Below are 16,899 nucleotides of genomic sequence, written 5' to 3'. Positions count from 1 at the left end.
CACCCTCGATACTAACGCCATCAGTGACTACTCTCCTTAAACAGGCACTACTAACAGGGTTCAACAAGACACCAAAACACTACTGGCAGGACTTTAGGGTCAACAAGATCAACATTGGAGAGAATTATCGGCAGTTTTCCACCCGCCTGCTCCAGCTCTTTGACTCCTGGCTTGAAGCTTTGAAGATCTTAGCACCTTCAAGGGCTTACGTGAGTTTATAGTCCTTGACCAGCGTCTTGTCTCTTACCCCTGAACTTCTTCTCTTCATTAAAGAGCATCAGGTCACCACGCTCAAGATAGCAGTGAAAAATTCAAAATTATCATGGTGGTTCCTGCACCAGCCTCGGAGTCCCCATCTGGGGAGGGGACCATAAATGTCCCCAGGTCAGATTGCTCTTCTGATAATGACCCTAAGTGTCTTGACACCCCTCTCAACTTTTTCTTCATTAACTTCTGCAACATTCGCAGTCTAAGATCTAATTTTCAATCTGTAGGACACCACCTCTCCTCTTCTAAACCTCATCTTCTTTTTCTCACTGAAACTCAGGTGTCTGAGGCAACTGACAGTAACCCCTTTTCTGTTCCTTGCTTTCTCTATCCTCATTTTCAATCCAAAGCTGGATGTTGTGTTTATGTGCACAACAACTTAACCTGCTCTTGTGCCCATGCTCTTGAATCTTCTGAGTTTTCCACCATCTGGTTACAACTACAGTGTCACACTCAAACTAAATTTATTTGTGCTGTATACCTCTCGCTTAACTCCTCTGACTATAAGAAATTCTTTGACTGCTTAACTTCCAAAGTGGAGCACATTCTGACTCTCTTCCCTTTTGCAGAGATCTCCATTCTTGGAGACTTCAATGTTCACCACCAGCTTTGACTTTCCTCTCCCTTCACTAACAACCCTGGTGAACTAGCCTTCAACTTTGCTATCCTCCATGACCTAGAGCAAGTGGTGCAATACCCTACTTGTATTCCTGACCGTCTTGGAGATACGCCCAACATTCCTGACCTTTTCCTGACCTCTAATCCTTCTGCTTATGCTGTCATCCTTTCTTCTATGTTGGGCTCCTCTGATCACAATCTCATATCTGTATCTTGTCCAACTGCTCCAATCCCTCTTAAGGATCCCCCTAAGCGAAAGTGCCTCTGGCATTTTGCCTTTGCTAGTTGGGGGGACCTGAGGTGGTATTTTGCTGATTTTCCTTGGAATGACTACTGCTTCCGTGTCAGAGACCAGTCTTTGTGTGCCAAGCGCATGGAGGTGTACATTCCTCACTCTTTTTCTCGACCTAAACCTTCCAAACCTTGGTTTAACACAGCTTATTCTTGTGCTATACTTGACAGAGAGGTGGCCCACAAAAGAACTTAAGCCTTCCATCACCAGAATCACATGCACTTTATATTTCTGCCCGGAACCATGCCAAGTCTGTTCTCCAACCAGCCAAAAACTCCTTCATTAATAAAAAGTGTCAAAATTCTCTTTTTCTCAACCTAAACCTTCCAAACCTTGGTTTAACACAGCTTGTTCTCGTGCTATACTTGACAGAGAGGTGGCCCACAAAAGAACTTAAGCCATCACCAGAATCACATGCGCTTTATATTTCTGCCCAGAACCATGCCAAGTCTGTTCTCCAACCAGCCAAAAACTCCTTCATTAATAGAAAGTGTCAAAATCTTTCAAGATCTAACTCCCCTCGTGACTTCTGGCATCTAGCCAAAAATATCTCCAATAACTTTGTTTCTTCTTCTTTCTCTCCTTTATTTCAACCAGATGGCATCACTGCTATCGCATCTATCTTTAAAGCTGAACTCTTCATTCAAACCTTTGCTAAAAACTCTATCTTGGATGATTCAGGGCTTGTTCCTTCCTCTCCACCCTCTGACTACTTCATGGTATCTATTAAAATTCTCTGCAATGATGCTTTCCATGCCCTCACTGGCCTAAACCCTTGGAAGGCTTATGGACCTGATGGGGATCCCTCCTATTGTTCTCCAAAACTGTGCATCCATGCTTGTACCTTGCCTAGTCAAACTCTTTCAACACTGTCTGCCAACATCTACCTTTCCTTTTTGCTGGAAGTTTGCCTACATTCTGCCTATTCCTAAAAAGGATGACCATTCTAATCCCTCAAACTACTGTCCTATTTCTTTAATTTCCTGCCTATCTCAAGTTTATGAATATATCCTCAACAGGAAGATTCTTAAACATTTATCACTTCACAATCTTCTATCTGATCACCAGTATGGGTTCCATCAAGGCTGCTCTACTGGTGATCTTCTGGCTTTCCTTACTGAGTCTTGGTCATCCTCTTTTAGAGATTTTGGTGAAACTTTTGCTGTTGCCTTGGATATATCAAAAGGTTTTGATAGAGTCTGGCACAAAGCTTTGGTTTCCAAACTACCTTCCTGCGGCTTCTATTCTTCTCTCTGTAACTTCATCTTCAAGTTTCCTTTTTGACCATTCTATTGCTGGTGTGGTAGACAGTCACTGTTCTTCTAAATCTATTAACAGTGGTGTTCCTCAGGGTTCTGTCCTGTCACCCTCTCTCTTCTTATTATCCATCAATGACCTTCTAAACCATACTTCTTGTCCTATCCACTCCTATACTAATGATACCACCCTGCACTTTTCCATGTCTTTTCATAGATGTCCAACACTTCAGGATGTAAACATTTCATGCAGGGAAGCCACAGAATGCCTGACTTCTGATCTTTGTAAAATTTCTGATTGGGGCAAAGCAAACTTGGTATTGTTCAATGCCTCAAAATCTCAATTGCTTCATTTAACAACTAGCCACAACCTTCCAGACAACTATCCCCTCTTCTTCAATGACACTCAACCTCTTCTACACTGAACATCCTCGGTCTGTCCTTTATTTATAATCTGAACTGGAAACTTCACATCTCATCTCTAGCTAAAACAGCTTCTATGGCAGAGGATGCCAGTGGAACCTCACATCCTCAAGCTAACAAGGTCTAGACTCGCAGTCAGAAGATGTGACGAGTACACCCATTAGTGCTTCCTGACTTCCAGACCCTAATGGTCACCCCGGAGGAATTCGGCCAACTTCAAGAGACTTGTTCCACTCTTGCCGGCCTTTGGGACAAAGCCACGTTGGGAGAGGAAAAGCACTGTAAGGATGGGGCAACTTTCAGTTATCTCTGGTCAGATGGCCTGCTGTACTGTAAGTGTCTGTCTAGACTCATGACATGCCATGAAAATTGATAAAGTCATTCTTGTTGTCCCTAAAGACTGCTGCCCTATCATTGTCTGTTGGCCATGAAAATCTGTAAGCCGTTCACTTGTCCCACAGGAAGACGGGCCTGAAGGTGAGTGATCAGTTCTATTGGCCATTCATGTTCGCCAACATTTGGGATTTCTGCCATTCATGTATGTCTGCCAGCAAATGTCTGCTAAGGGGCTAGTTCCACCAGTGCCCCTACAGCCTGTACCCATAAGAACTGAACCTTTCTCCAGGGTAGCAACTGATCTTGTGGGGCCGCTATCTCCAGCATCCTTGGAAGGGCAATGCTACATTCTGATGTTCATTGATTACGCAACTGGATTTCCTGAAGCAGTCCTCCTTAAGGAAATCGATTCTGTCTCTGTCGCCAAAGCTCTTCTTTCTGTATTTTTGAGGGTGGGTATTCCCCAAGAAATACTACTGGACCAAGGTACGCAGTTTACCTCCCAATTGATGGCAGAACTGCATAAGTCGCTAGAGGTCAAGCCTTCCTAAACCACTCCATTCCATCCCAGTGCAAATGGACGCATTGAAAGGCTGCATGGGCCACTGAATTAAGTTGTGTGCTGACAGATTCAGTGATGGCACTGATACTTGACAGCTACTCTCTTTGCCCTCCGGGAGTGCCCCAGTGACTGGACAGGGTTCTCTGTCTTTGAACTACTCTATGGGAGGACAGTGGGAGGACCCTTATCAGTATTATAAGACCTGTGGGAAGACCGCACCCTGAAGGACCACACCTTGAAGGACAACAAGCGATCACCCTTTCAGTATGTGGTCAAGCTGCAAGACAAGCTAGCAGATTCAGCAAAAATCACGGCCGAGAATGCAGACATTAATGCCTCCCACTACAAATCTTACTTTGACATCAAGTCTCAAAGCTGCCAGTTCCAACCTGGTGATGAGGTACTTATACTGCTCCCCAATGAAACCAGCAAGCTCCTTGTGCTGTGGAAGGGCCCTTTTAAAATCTTGGAAAGGTGAGGTAAGGTGGACTATCTCATAGATTGGCCCAAGGGTCCGAAACTATACCACACTAACCTACTAAAACACTAAAAATGTTACTTCCACCGTTCACAGGTCAACTTTGCATAACTGCTAGATGAAGATTCTGCAGGAGTCGAGGAAGCTTCATAGGATGAGGAAGGGCTTGCCTGCACCACCAATTTAGAGGATGAGTACTTGAGATTGCCAGTGACTTCTGACAGCGAACCAGATGAAGCAGGTTCCAGGGCTCACTTCAACCCTAACCTGGAGCCAGAACAACGAAACAACCTGCTAGACCTTCTCGGTAAGTTTGAGGATGTCTTTTCAGATACCCCAGGCTGCACTTCCATGACTGAGTATGATATCCTCATGACCACCACCCATTTCCACTCAAAGGTCTACCCGGTCCCTATCCACCTGAAGCCATTTTTTGAGGAAGAGGTCAACCGATTGTTCCAACAAGGCATCATATGGAGGTCAGCATCCCAACATCGTTCCCCAGTTGTGATGGTGTCCAAGTCTGATGGTTGTTACCACATGGCTATAGACTACTGTCAGTTTTTTTTTTTTTTTTTATGTAGGAAGGACACTGGCCAAGGGCAACAAAAATCCAATAAAAAAATATGCCCACTGAAATGCCACTCCCATAAAGGGGTCAAAGCAGTGGTCAAAAATTGATGAATAACTGTCTTGAAACCTCCCTCTTGAAGGAATTCAAGTCATAGGAAGGTGGAAATACAGAAGCAGGCAGGGAGTTCCAGAGTTTACCAGAGAAAGGGATGAATGATTGAGAATACTGGTTAACTCTTGCGTTAGAGAGGTGGATAGAATAGGGGTGAGAGAAAGGGGAGGGGACAGTTGGGGGGGACATTTGAGTGTCATTGAAGAAGAGGGGATAGTTGTCTGGAAGGTTGTGTCGAGTTGATAGATGGAGGAATTGAGTTTTTGAGGCATTGAACAATACCAAGTTTCCTCTGCCCCAATTGGAAATTTTAGAAAGATCAGAAGTCAAGCATTCTGTGGCTTCCCTGCGTGATATGTTTACCTCCTGAAGGGTTGGACGTCTATGAAAAGACGTGGAAAAGTGCAGGGTGGTATCATCAGCGTAGGAGTGGATAGGACAAGGAGTTTGGTTTAGAAGATCATTAATGAATAATAAGAAGAGATTGGGTGACAGGACAGAACCCTGAGGAACACCACTGTTAATAGATTTAGGAGAAGAACAGTGACCGTCTACCACAGCAGCAATAGAATGGTCAGAAAGGAAGCTTGAGATGAAGTTACAGAGAGAAGGATAGAAACTGTAGGAGGGTAGTTTGGAAATCAAAGCTTTGTGCCAGACTCTATCAAAAGCTTTTGATATGTCCAAGGCAACATCAAAAGTTTCACGAAAATCTCTAAAAGAGGATGACCAAGACTCAGTAAGGAAAGCCAGAAGATCACCAGAAGAGCGGCCTTGACGGAACCCATACTGGCGATCAGATAGAAGGTTGTGAAGTGATAGATGTTTAAGAATCTTCCTGTTGAGGATAGATTCAAAAACTTTAGATAGGCAGGAAATTAAAGCAATGGGACGGTAGTTTGAGGGATTAGAACGGTCACCCTTTTTAGGAACAGGTTGAATGTAGGCAAACTTCCAGCAAGAAGGAAAGGTACATGTTGACAGACAGAGCTGAAAGAGTTTGACTAAGCAAGGTGCAAGCACAGAGGCACAGTTTCGGAGAACAATAGGAGGGACCCCATCAGGTCCATAAGCCTTCCAAGGGTTTAGGCCAGCGAGGGCATGGAAAACATCATTGCGAAGAATTTTAATACATGGCATGAAGTAGTCAGAGGGTGGAGGAGAGGGACGAACAAGCCCAGAATCGTCCAAAGTAGAGTTTTTAGCAAAGGTTTGAGTGAAGAGTTCAGCTTTAGAAATAGATGTGATAGCAGTGGTGCTATCTGGTTGAAATAAAGGAGGGAAAGAAGAAGAAGCAAAGTTATTAGAGATATTTTTGGCTAGATGCCAGAAATCACGAGGGGAGTTAGATCTTGAAAGCTTTTGACATTTTCTGATAATGAAGGAATTTTTGGCTAGTTGGAGAACAGACTTGGCATGGTTCCGGGCAGAAATATAAAGTGCATGAGATTCTCGTGATGGAAGGCTTACGGTAAGTACCTTTTGTGGGCCACCTCTCTATCATGTATAGCATGAGAACAAGCTGTGTTAAACCAAGGTTTAGAATTAGAAGGTTTAGGACGAGAAAAAGAGTGAGGAATGTGCGCCTCCATGCCAGACACTATCACCTCTGTTATGTGCTCAGCACACAAAGACGAGTCTCTGACACGGAAGCAGTAGTCATTCCAAGGAAAATCAGCAAAATACCTCCTCAGGTTCCCCCAACTAGCAGAGGCAAAACGCCAGAGGCACATTCACTTAGCAGGATCCTGAGGAGGGATTGGAGCGATAGGACAAGATACAGATATGAGATTGTGATCAGAGGAGCCCAACGGAGAAGAAAGGGTGACAGCATAAGCAGAAGGATTAGAGATCAGGAAAAGGTCAAGAATGGTGGGCGTATCTCCAAGACAGTCAGGAATACGAGTAGGGTGTTGCACCAATTGCTCTAGGTCATGGGGGATAGCAAAGTTGTAGGCTAGTTCACCAGGATGGTCAGTGAAGGGAGAGGAAAGTCAAAGACTGTGGTGAACACTGAAGTCTCCAAGAATGGAGATCTCTGCAAAAGGGAAGAGAGTCAGAATGTGCTCCACTTTGGAAGTTAAGTAGTCAAAGAATTTCTTATAGTCAGAGGAGTTAGGTGAGAGGTATACAGCACAGATAAATTTAGTATGAGAGTGACTCTGTAGTCGTAGTCAGATGGTGGAAAACTCGGAAGATTCAAGAGTGTGGGCACGAGAGCAGGTTAAGTCATTGCACACATAAACGCAGCATCCAGCTTTGGATAAAAAATGAGGATAGAGAAAGTAGGAGGGAACAGAAAAGGGGCTACTGTCAGTTACCTCAGACACCTGAGTTTCAGTGAGGAAAAGAAGATGAGGTTTAGAAGAGGAGAGGTGGTGTTCTACAGATTGAAAATTAGATCTTAGACCGCAAATGTTGCAGAAGTTAATGAAGAAAAAGTTGAGGGGGATGTCAAGACACTTAAGGTCGTCGACAGAAAGGCTGTCCGACCTGGGGACATTTATGGTCCCCTCCCCAGATGGGGACTCCGAGGCTGGTGTAGGAGTCGCCATGATGATTTTAAAATTTTTGAGTGAAGGGTGTGTGTGTTATTAGGTGCTTGTAGTTTTGTGTGGAGGAAGAGAATTGTCTTTAGAGGGCAGGCTGTGACTGCCCCTTTGTGTTGTGAGACACAAAGGGAAACGTTCAGTGAGGTCACAGCTGGGTTTAATGATAAGTTCACAGCACCCCCCTGAACAGTGCTTTAGACCTCACTGGGAATAATTATCATTTCGGCAGGTTATCCTTCTATTTTGACAATATCTTTGTATACTCAACAGATTGGGATCAACATTGCTCTGCACTTGAAGCTGTGTTTGACAGGATCAAAACCCATGGCCTCACCCTTAAGAGCATGAAGTGTCACTTTGGATTTCCATCCATCCAGTATCTAGGGTTCAATCTTGGTGGGGACCACCTTCAGCCACAATCCAACAAGGTAGAAGCTCTATGTTACGTACCGTCTCCATCAAAAAAGAAGCTCCTATGTGACTTTCTTGGTATGGTGAGTTTCTACAAGGCTTTCATTCCACAGGCCGCTGACTTCACCTCCCCCTTGTCAGATTTATTGAAGAAGTCAGTGAGTGAACCCTTTACCTGTACTAATGAGGCACTCTCCTGCTTTAATTACCTCAAGTTTGTACTGTCTTCCAGTTCCATTCTGCATCTCCTGGAAGCGAGCCTCACTTTAGTCCTTAGGACAGATGCATCCATCAGAGGGATTGGTGCTGTACTACTTCTGTACCACCTTGGGCACCTCCATCCTGTTGCCTATGCCAAACAGAAATTCCTCCCGTGAGAGGCTAAGTATAGCTGTTATTTTTGGTATACTTCACTCAGGGGTCGAGAGTTCATCCTTGAAACCAACCACAAACCACTCACTTATCTCCACACAATCAAGGGAAAGAATGAACACCTTCTGAGGTGGGCCCTAAACCTTCAGGCCTATAAGTTCAGAATAATTCACGTGGCTGGAGTTGACAACATTGGGGCTGATCTCCTCAGTCGGGTCTAATTTTCTGTGTATCCTTTTAAGTGGTGTTTCTCTGCAGAGCCTAACTGGGGTAGACTCTTGATGGGGGGAGTTATGTATGGGATGAAACACCACTCCCTCCTAAATGAGCTGAGGAGGAACAGGGGAACCTGGTACTCATCCACCTTCAACCACATGGGAGTGTGGGAGGTCAGCTCACCAACGCCCATCCCAAAGCTTTGAGTCATCAGCTGTTTTAGTGTGTGGATGCTTCGAACAGCTAAACCTGTCTCCAGGTTTTGATGCTCCACCTAGTTTCATTTTGTGTGTGTGTGTGTGTGTAGGCTTCTTGTAGCCTCTTCCCAAGATTATGTGTGGACCTTGTAAATCCAGCTCCAGCAGAACAGACTCAGTGCCGAGACTAGGCACACCTGTTCTCCCTTGGCTGTCATCTAGATTTCCACTGCGACAAAGTGCCCTCACTTTCTCCTTGTTCGTCCCTAGTGACAGGGTGTGTGTGTGTGTGTGTGTGTGTGTGTGTGTGTGTGTCTTAGTGTTTTTCCTGGGTCACAGCAATGGAGTGGGGAAAGGTGCTGAGAAGCTTCAGTTGCAGTTGCAGTTGTGTGAATGTGTAGTATTTGTGTCTTTGATATCTTGTGTGTAGTGTGCGAAGAAAGTATTGTGATTAAACTTCCACACCATTCCCCCAGTGTTTCTGTCCCATTGCCCCTCTGTGGACCACCCCCTACTTGGCTCAGATGATTCTGGGATCTGGAAAAATGGCTGGACACTTCACCATCACCCGTCTCGGTCATTTCTCCCCTCACAATGACTGTTCTAATCCCTTAAACTACCATCCTATTACTTTAATTTCCTACCTATTTAAAGTTTTTGAATCTATCCTCAACAGGAAGATTCTTAAACATCTATCACTTCACAACCTATTTGATTATCAGTATGGGTTCTGTCAAGGCTGCTCTACTGGCAATCTTCTGGCTTTCCTTACTGAGTCTTGGTCATCCTCTTTTAGAGAATTTGGTAGAACTTTTGCTGTTGCCTTGGACATACCAAAAGCTTTTGACAGAGTCTGGTACAAAGCTTTGACTTCAAACTACCCTCCTACGGCTTCTATCCTTCTCTATGTAACTTCATCTCAAGTTTCTTTTCTGACCATTCTATTGCTGATGTGGTAGACAGTCACTGTTCTTCACCTAAATCTACTAACAGTGGTGTTCCTCAGGGTTCTGTCCTGTCACCCACTCTCTTCCTATTATTCATCAATGATCTAAACCAAACTTCTTGTCCTATCCACACCTACAATGATGATACCACCCTGCACTTTTCCACGTCTTTTCATAGACGTCCAAGCCTTCAGGAAATAAACAGTTCACACAGGGAAGCTGCAGAACACCTGACTTCTGATCTCTCTGAAATTTCTGACTGGGACAGAGCAAACTTAGTATTGTTCAATACCTCAAGAACTCAATTCCTCCATCTATCAACTCGACACAACCTTCCAGACAACTATCTTCTCTTCTTCAACGACACTCAACTGTCCCTCTCTTCTACAATGAACATCCTCGGTCTGTCCTTTACTTATAATCTAAACTGGAAACTTCACATCTCATTTCTAGCTAAAACAACTTTTATGAAGTTATGCATTCTGAGATATCTCTGCCAGTTTTTCTCACCCTCCCAGCTGCTAACTCTGTACATGGGCCTTATCTGTCCATGTATGGAGTATGCTTCACATGTCTGGGTGATTCCACTCATACTGCTCTTCTAGACAGGATGGAATCAAAAGCTTTTCATCTCAGCAACTCCTCTCCTCTGACTGACTGTCTTCAGCCTCTTTCTCATTGCTGCAATGTTGCATCTCTTGCTATCTTCTAACGCTATTTTCATATTAACTGTTCTTCTGATCTTGTTAACTACATGCTTCCCCTCCTCCAGCAGCCTTGCTGCACAAGACTTTCATCTTTCTTTCACCCTTATTCTGTCCATTTCTCTAATGCAAGAGTTAGCCAGAATTCTCAATCATTCATCCCTTTCTCTGGTAAACTCTGGAACTCCCTGATTTTGTATTTTCACCTTCCTATGACTTGAAACCCTTCAAGAGGGAGGTTTCAAGACACTTATCCTTCAATTTTTGACTACCACTTAGGACCCTATTCAGGGACTGGCATCTCAGTGGGCCTTTTTTTTTTTATTTTTGTTGCCCTTGGTGTCCCTCCTACATAAAAAAATAAATAAATAAAATAAATAAATAAATAATAATAATAATAATAATAATAATAATAATAATAATAATAATAATAATAATAATAATAATAATAATAAAAACATAGGCCAAGTACCTTGAAAGACAAAAGTAGAAACTTTTGTCACATCCATTCCCTGTCACACAAATATAAAGACATGTCCATTAATTTACCCACATTATGCATGTTCATAAAAACTCACCTGATGGGGATCAGTGTGACAGAATATCCTCCACTTATTTCTGTTCTTGTATTCTCGCATTCTTACAGAAAGATATGATGCATAAGAATATGATGCATAAGAAAATAAGTGATCTGTATTGGAGGATCCAGACTAACCTGTTTGGCCAACCTGAGTGTGGCTAAAGCTTTGCAAGTGGCCAAGATGATATACTGCTGAGTGATATGATCTTCAATTGGGTGGAGAGTGTGCAAGGGGACCAGCGCTTCCAGAACCCAACGGTGATGTGCCGCTGAGCAGAACAAGTCACAGAGGCAGCTGACAGACTTCACCACTTCTGCCACCACAGATGCGCACAGGCCACTCTGTCCCACCATACCACACCAGATGCTCATTATTTAATGGTGAATAACTATTACATGTAACCTTTCATGATAACAGGAATGATGATGGTCATTAGAGGCACATCACTTTATCATTAACAATATAAGATAACTAGATGATGGTTTGTTACTGTATATCCTAATACAAAAAAATCATCTGCATAGCTGAATAAACACAATGAGATAGGAGTTTACCTGAGGACGCAGCCAGGAAGAATACAGGTAATGGAGGAAGTGGAGGCAGGACTGCACGTCAAGGCCACTGCTTGCTAGCTGCTGCTCTCGGACTTCAAATTCGTAGCAGCCTGCAGTTAGAGTTGACACACTATTAACTTTGTTCATATACCAGTATATTTATCTTTGTTGACAACACTACCAACACTTAATCTCTCTATCAGTGTATAGCAAGAATGTCACTCTATCCTTCAGTGTTCATTAGCCATGCATTTGTGTGCTATGCTGCACCTAAAAAAAGAAAATAACAGTGCATACCACTTTAATGGCTCTCATACAGCTGGACAAGCATGCATCTTTTGTGAAATTTTCCATATAGTACAGATTTTGTGTATTGTTTTTAAAGCCTTGTAACAGTTCTGGGCTAAACAATCCTCACCTGTTTGCAGGCAAGTTTCAGGGGAGTCTGGAGGCTCAGCATGGCTGTTAAGGGCTGTTACCAAATACTCCACAGACACCTGACTTAAGTGGTATGCTGGAGTCTGCTGGGGTCCTCCTCGAATCAGATGCTGGACCTCCCGCAGCTTATCATGCAGGCGAGACATGATCTCTTGCAACTTGCGCCCAGCCCTGGCAAGATGAGTAGATAAATGTAAATAAAGTAGATGGCAGTAAATAAAGGATGGTAATAGTTAATCGAATACATGGAATATTTGTACATGAAGAAGTTACAGGTGTACAGTGTTCCCCTGCCTATTTGCAGCTCAGTATTCGCATATTAGTGGATTTTTTCCTAACTAACCTAACTAATGGAGAATTTTTAAAGTTGCCAGATGTCACCACTGGCTCAGTCTTTTGGCTGAAATATTCTTTCAGCTATCATAAATTACATATTTTTTTCTAGGGCTTGTAGCAGTTAGACATCAATATAATGCTGGTATTCCACTGATATTCCTATTCAACACAGTCCTGAACACAACAACAACATATTGTTAGTTTTTTATTTCATAAAGGTTCATATTTTTAACACTTATGCAGACGCAACTCTCTCTCTCTCTCTCTCTCTCTCTCTCTCTCTCTCTCTCTCAGATAAGTTAACAGAAGAGAGAGAGAGAGAGAGAGAGAGAGAGAGAGAGAGAGAGAGAGAGAGAGAGAGAGAGAGAGAGAGAGAGAGAGAGAGAGAGAGAGAGAGAGAGAGAGAGAGAGAGAGAGAGAGGGGGGGGGGCAGAGAGGGGAGGAGGCAAACAGCAGACAATCAGGAGTTAGCCTGGCATGACATCACTCCAAAGGGTGCAGCTAGCCTCTGCAGAAGAAAGACCTTACCATCTTTCAAAAATAAGCATTTGAGTGTCAGCCAACTTTCCAAGATGCTCATAAAATAAAGTAAGTGTTCGATAATTTTAAAAATATGCTGTAATTTGTGAACAATTAATAAAATAAAATGTGTTCAAAAGCCTTAAAGGGTTTATTAAACCCAAAATTCAGTAAACTGAACTTCATTATATTGAGTGTTCACTGAACATAGTTCATTCTGCTTTCATTTTACAGTGTACTGTATTTTTTCAATTAAAGTATTACGTACAATACATATAATAGTTGTTTCTTATTGTGTTAAAGTGAATTGTAAATGCATTTAATAAGTGTGAAACTTATAATTTATGGTTTAACCCTTTGACTGCTACCTGGCACATTTTTTCCTTAATTATTAATCACTCTGATAAGCCTTACTTGTTCTACAGCTGCTTCCAATCTTTAAACTGGGTAGAAATTGCAAAATCTATTCATTTTATTTCCCTTCTTTCTTGTAGAAGCTTATAAAGATTTTATGCATTACTTCTGGTGCTGTTAACTGTTTTCTATTACAGTGAAAGGGTTAAACTATAAACATAGGTATTTCTGAACTGGAGTGGTTTCCCAGATTCAAGATTTTCACTATTCATGGGAGCCTTTAGAACGTAACCCCCACGAATAGTAGGGAAACACTGTATATGAGAAAATTACACTAAACTACATTCTTTATTTTTATTAGACTGAATTAGTGAAGTATTGGGTAAAAGATGTACATATTTATTAGAGATGATGGAAATAACAATTGTATTAAATCAAGAATTAATGTGTACAGATTTCAGAATAAATATCAATAAGCAAATTGTAAGATGAAATTTTAATGCAGGAAAAGTCATGCTTCTCTTTTAAAAAGGCCATTTTACAACAAACTTATGTGTTTATACCCTACAGGTCAAGCATATCTTGTTATTATCTGAGAAGAAATTTTGTGCTTTTGTGTATAATGACAAGATATATTTCTTTATATTAAATCATCCAAGTGTTACTGTGCTTTCTATTGTACCCCATTTGAAACAAGAGGATGTCAAACACATGCCGGACCAACTCACTTTGAGGTGAGGTACGGCGGTGGTTTGTCTCGTGGTAGACTCAACAGGTGGCCACTGTGAGGATTTCCAGGGACAGGAAGAAGCAAAGTCTGAATCAGGAGAGCAGTGATGCCACGCACAGCCAAGGAAAGACTCTGTGTAAGAGGAAAAAAGTAATTGGTGATCACACATGAAAAGCGGGTTTTTTGTTCATGAAAGCAGCCTACACTCTGCTTTTAAGAATCCCACTACATGAAAAGTAAACTATTTACTTATCACTGGGCATGAAAAATCAAAGGCTCATGTCTCCAAAGAAAGCAGTTATAAACCAAGGAAGACTATCCAGCAGAATGATCCAATCAACTGGCACACCTACACACTTACAAGTAAACAATTTTAACTTAAAACCAAAGTGGCAATTTTACCAGGTTTATGAAGGGTAACTCTTCAGGTGGGGTGTTCTCACTTGGAGTAGAGTTAAGCACTGACAGTAAGGCCATCCATGTCTCTTCAAACTGCTGTCGTCCGATCCACCCAAACAGTTCCACCCTGGAAGATGCAACTAATTAAAATTCTGCTCGACTGTAAAACTAATCTTATATTTCATCAGTCAGTATATTCATGTACATTAATTTATTTTCAATAATTTATTGACACTTACCTGAAAATGAATTCCTTAAGAATGTCTGCCTCTTGAAGAAAGTCCACTGGGATGGGTGGGAGAGAGGTGTTGTGCTCCCCAGAAAATTGAGGAGCCCAACCAAGGGCCCAAACATCAGGGGGAACACGCACCACACTGTTGAGGGCAGGAACTCGCCCTACACCCATGGTTATGCCCCTAGAGAAGATGCAGGCAATAAGTGTTGTGGTATGTGTAGAAAGAAGTTTAAATCGTGTTTTAAAAGAGCTTTTCCACATGAGTTGTGGCAACTTCCAGTTTTGAAAGCAGTGCAATACATAATATAATATTGAATGGTCACAAAAACATGTATTTGGCTGCAAAGCTGAGCACTAAAACAATAACCAAATATCAGTATACTATCATTGTTATTCTTTTATCACATTATTATCAGACATTTGGTTTCATTTACTGTGACAGAAACAGTTAACTTTGAATACCTGATATTGTCCATTGGAGATAATGATGATAAGGCAGATGTGTAGTATATACCAGAACAATAGATAAATCTGAGCAAAGAATTATCATAGATAATGATTTGGAAGAGAGGTGAGAAGTTGAGTGCTTTACTGTGATAGTAAAAAATGGCAGACTAAGGTGATTTGAGTATGCAGCAAGAATGGCAAAGTTTTTTCCTTCTTCCTCATTTCTGGCTTTCCCCAAAGAATCAGGTCTAGGATGGTACCTCTCAGTGGAGGACTTCAGTTTTGACATTTGGGGAATGTTACCCTGTGTGGATGCTCATCCTATCCTTGGACAGTAGCCAGGATAGGACCCCATTTGCATGAGGATTCATGTATATGAAATACCACTATATCATGGTAGCCTCCAGAGAATGGCAGAGAGTGACTGGTTGAAAAAAGCGGCCAATCTGAATATAGTTGGTAAAATCTTAATAGACCCAAGGATGGAATGCTCTAGAAAGACCCTAGAAATTTAGTTATGTACACATTAGTTATGTATTGGATCCACATCTGTGGAGCATCCACAGTGAAAAGATTATCTGTATCCACATTTTTAAAACAACAAAAAATCTGCATCAATATCTGCAACTACATTTTCAAATCACAAAAGACACGGCTCCATCAATGCCTATGCATCAAAGAAATGCAGAGGTTGCAGATCTGTGTGTGTGTGTGTGTGTGTGTGTGTGTGTGTGTGTGTGTATTTACCTAGTTGTATTGTACAGGGCACAAGCAAAAACTTATTTTGTATTGTCTCCATAACCATGTTTATCCAGTTTCCCTTTAAACATGTGTGCACTGTTTGCCACAACCACCTCTTCCTTCAAATCATTCAAGATTTCAATTGTTTAATACAGGAAACTGTATTTCTTGATGTTGCTCAAACATCCACTCTTCTTTATTTTATTCCCATGCCCCCTCATCAGTCTCTCAAATCTGTGGTACCAAGTCATTTCTGTCTATTCTTTCTAAACTGTTTACTAATTTGTACATTGTTATCAGGTCTCCTCTTTCTCTTCTCTCTTGTAGTGTTGATAATTCCATCTCTTCAAGTCTTTCTTCATAGCTTAAATCTTTCAATTCTGGCACCATCTTTGTCACTATCCTCTATATTCTTTCCAGTTTCCATATATCTTTTTTCTATGTGGAGCCCAAACAAGTGCTGCATATTCCAGTTTAGGTCATGTCATGTTTGTTATAATTTTCTTCATCATTTCTCTATCTAAATAGTTAAATGCCATCCTAATGTTTATTAACAAGCTGTATGCAGAGCCAAATATTCTATTTATATGCCTTTCAGGTGATAGTGTGTCCCATATCTTTTCTTCATTACTTTTCGTTATTATTTCTCCTCCCATTTTGTAATTCCATGAAGGTCTCTTCCTACTTTTTCCTATTTCTAACATGTGGCATTTTCTGCCATTAAATTCTTGTTTCCATCTTTAGCTCCATGCACGTATCTTGTCAATATCCTTTTTTTAATTCCTTACAGTCATTTTCATCCTTTATTATTTTCATTATTTTTGCATCATCAGTGAAAAGGTTTATATAGCTACTTAGATCCTGTGTCACATAATTTACATATATTTGAAACATAATAGATACCAACACAGATCCTTGCAATATCCCACTTGTCATTTCATGCCAAAATGAATCAGAGTCACTGATTACTGTTTTTATTTCTCTTGTAAATGACCATCCATCCATCTCAATGTTGCTCCCTTTAGTCCTCCTTCATTCTTTAACTTACACATAAGACTTTTGTGGGGAACTTTATCAAATGCTTTTTTGCGATCCAGGTATACCGCATCAACCCATCTGTCTCTCTCACACTATTACTCTTGTATAAAAGCTCAGTAGATTTGTGACACAGGATCTCCCTTTCCTGAATCCAAATTGCTTTTCTGTAATTATCTTTTCATCTTCTAAATATTGCACCCATCTATCTTTA

At 41.6% G+C, this 16,899-nt stretch overlaps 1 protein-coding gene and 1 long non-coding RNA gene across 5 annotated transcripts in view; one reads left to right on the top strand and one right to left on the bottom strand.

Annotated features, from left to right (window-relative positions):
* LOC135091497 (huntingtin-like) overlaps nucleotides 1–16,899 on the bottom strand; it is a 164,708-nt gene that overhangs the window by 5,930 nt on the left and 141,879 nt on the right. For all 4 annotated transcript variants that reach the window (XM_063989188.1, XM_063989190.1, XM_063989191.1 and 1 more), the window contains 6 exons: nucleotides 14,467–14,643; nucleotides 14,231–14,354; nucleotides 13,827–13,960; nucleotides 11,870–12,060; nucleotides 11,452–11,561; nucleotides 11,032–11,238 (listed from right to left, as the gene is read on the bottom strand). In XM_063989188.1, coding sequence (XP_063845258.1) covers nucleotides 11,032–11,238; nucleotides 11,452–11,561; nucleotides 11,870–12,060; nucleotides 13,827–13,960; nucleotides 14,231–14,354; nucleotides 14,467–14,643 — 943 coding nt within the window. The remainder of the gene's footprint in view (nucleotides 1–11,031; nucleotides 11,239–11,451; nucleotides 11,562–11,869; nucleotides 12,061–13,826; nucleotides 13,961–14,230; nucleotides 14,355–14,466; nucleotides 14,644–16,899) is intronic.
* Nucleotides 3,450–9,303, top strand: LOC135091500 (uncharacterized). The gene is made up of 3 exons (XR_010262532.1): nucleotides 3,450–4,711; nucleotides 7,740–7,963; nucleotides 8,113–9,303. It is a non-coding gene; the product is annotated as an uncharacterized LOC135091500 (long non-coding RNA).

Source organism: Scylla paramamosain, chromosome 37 (genome assembly GCF_035594125.1).
Source record: "Scylla paramamosain isolate STU-SP2022 chromosome 37, ASM3559412v1, whole genome shotgun sequence".
Lineage (NCBI taxonomy): Eukaryota > Metazoa > Arthropoda > Malacostraca > Decapoda > Portunidae > Scylla > Scylla paramamosain.
The sequence above is the reverse complement of the archived record's forward strand: the minus strand, read 5'-3'. Positions and strand labels throughout refer to the sequence as shown.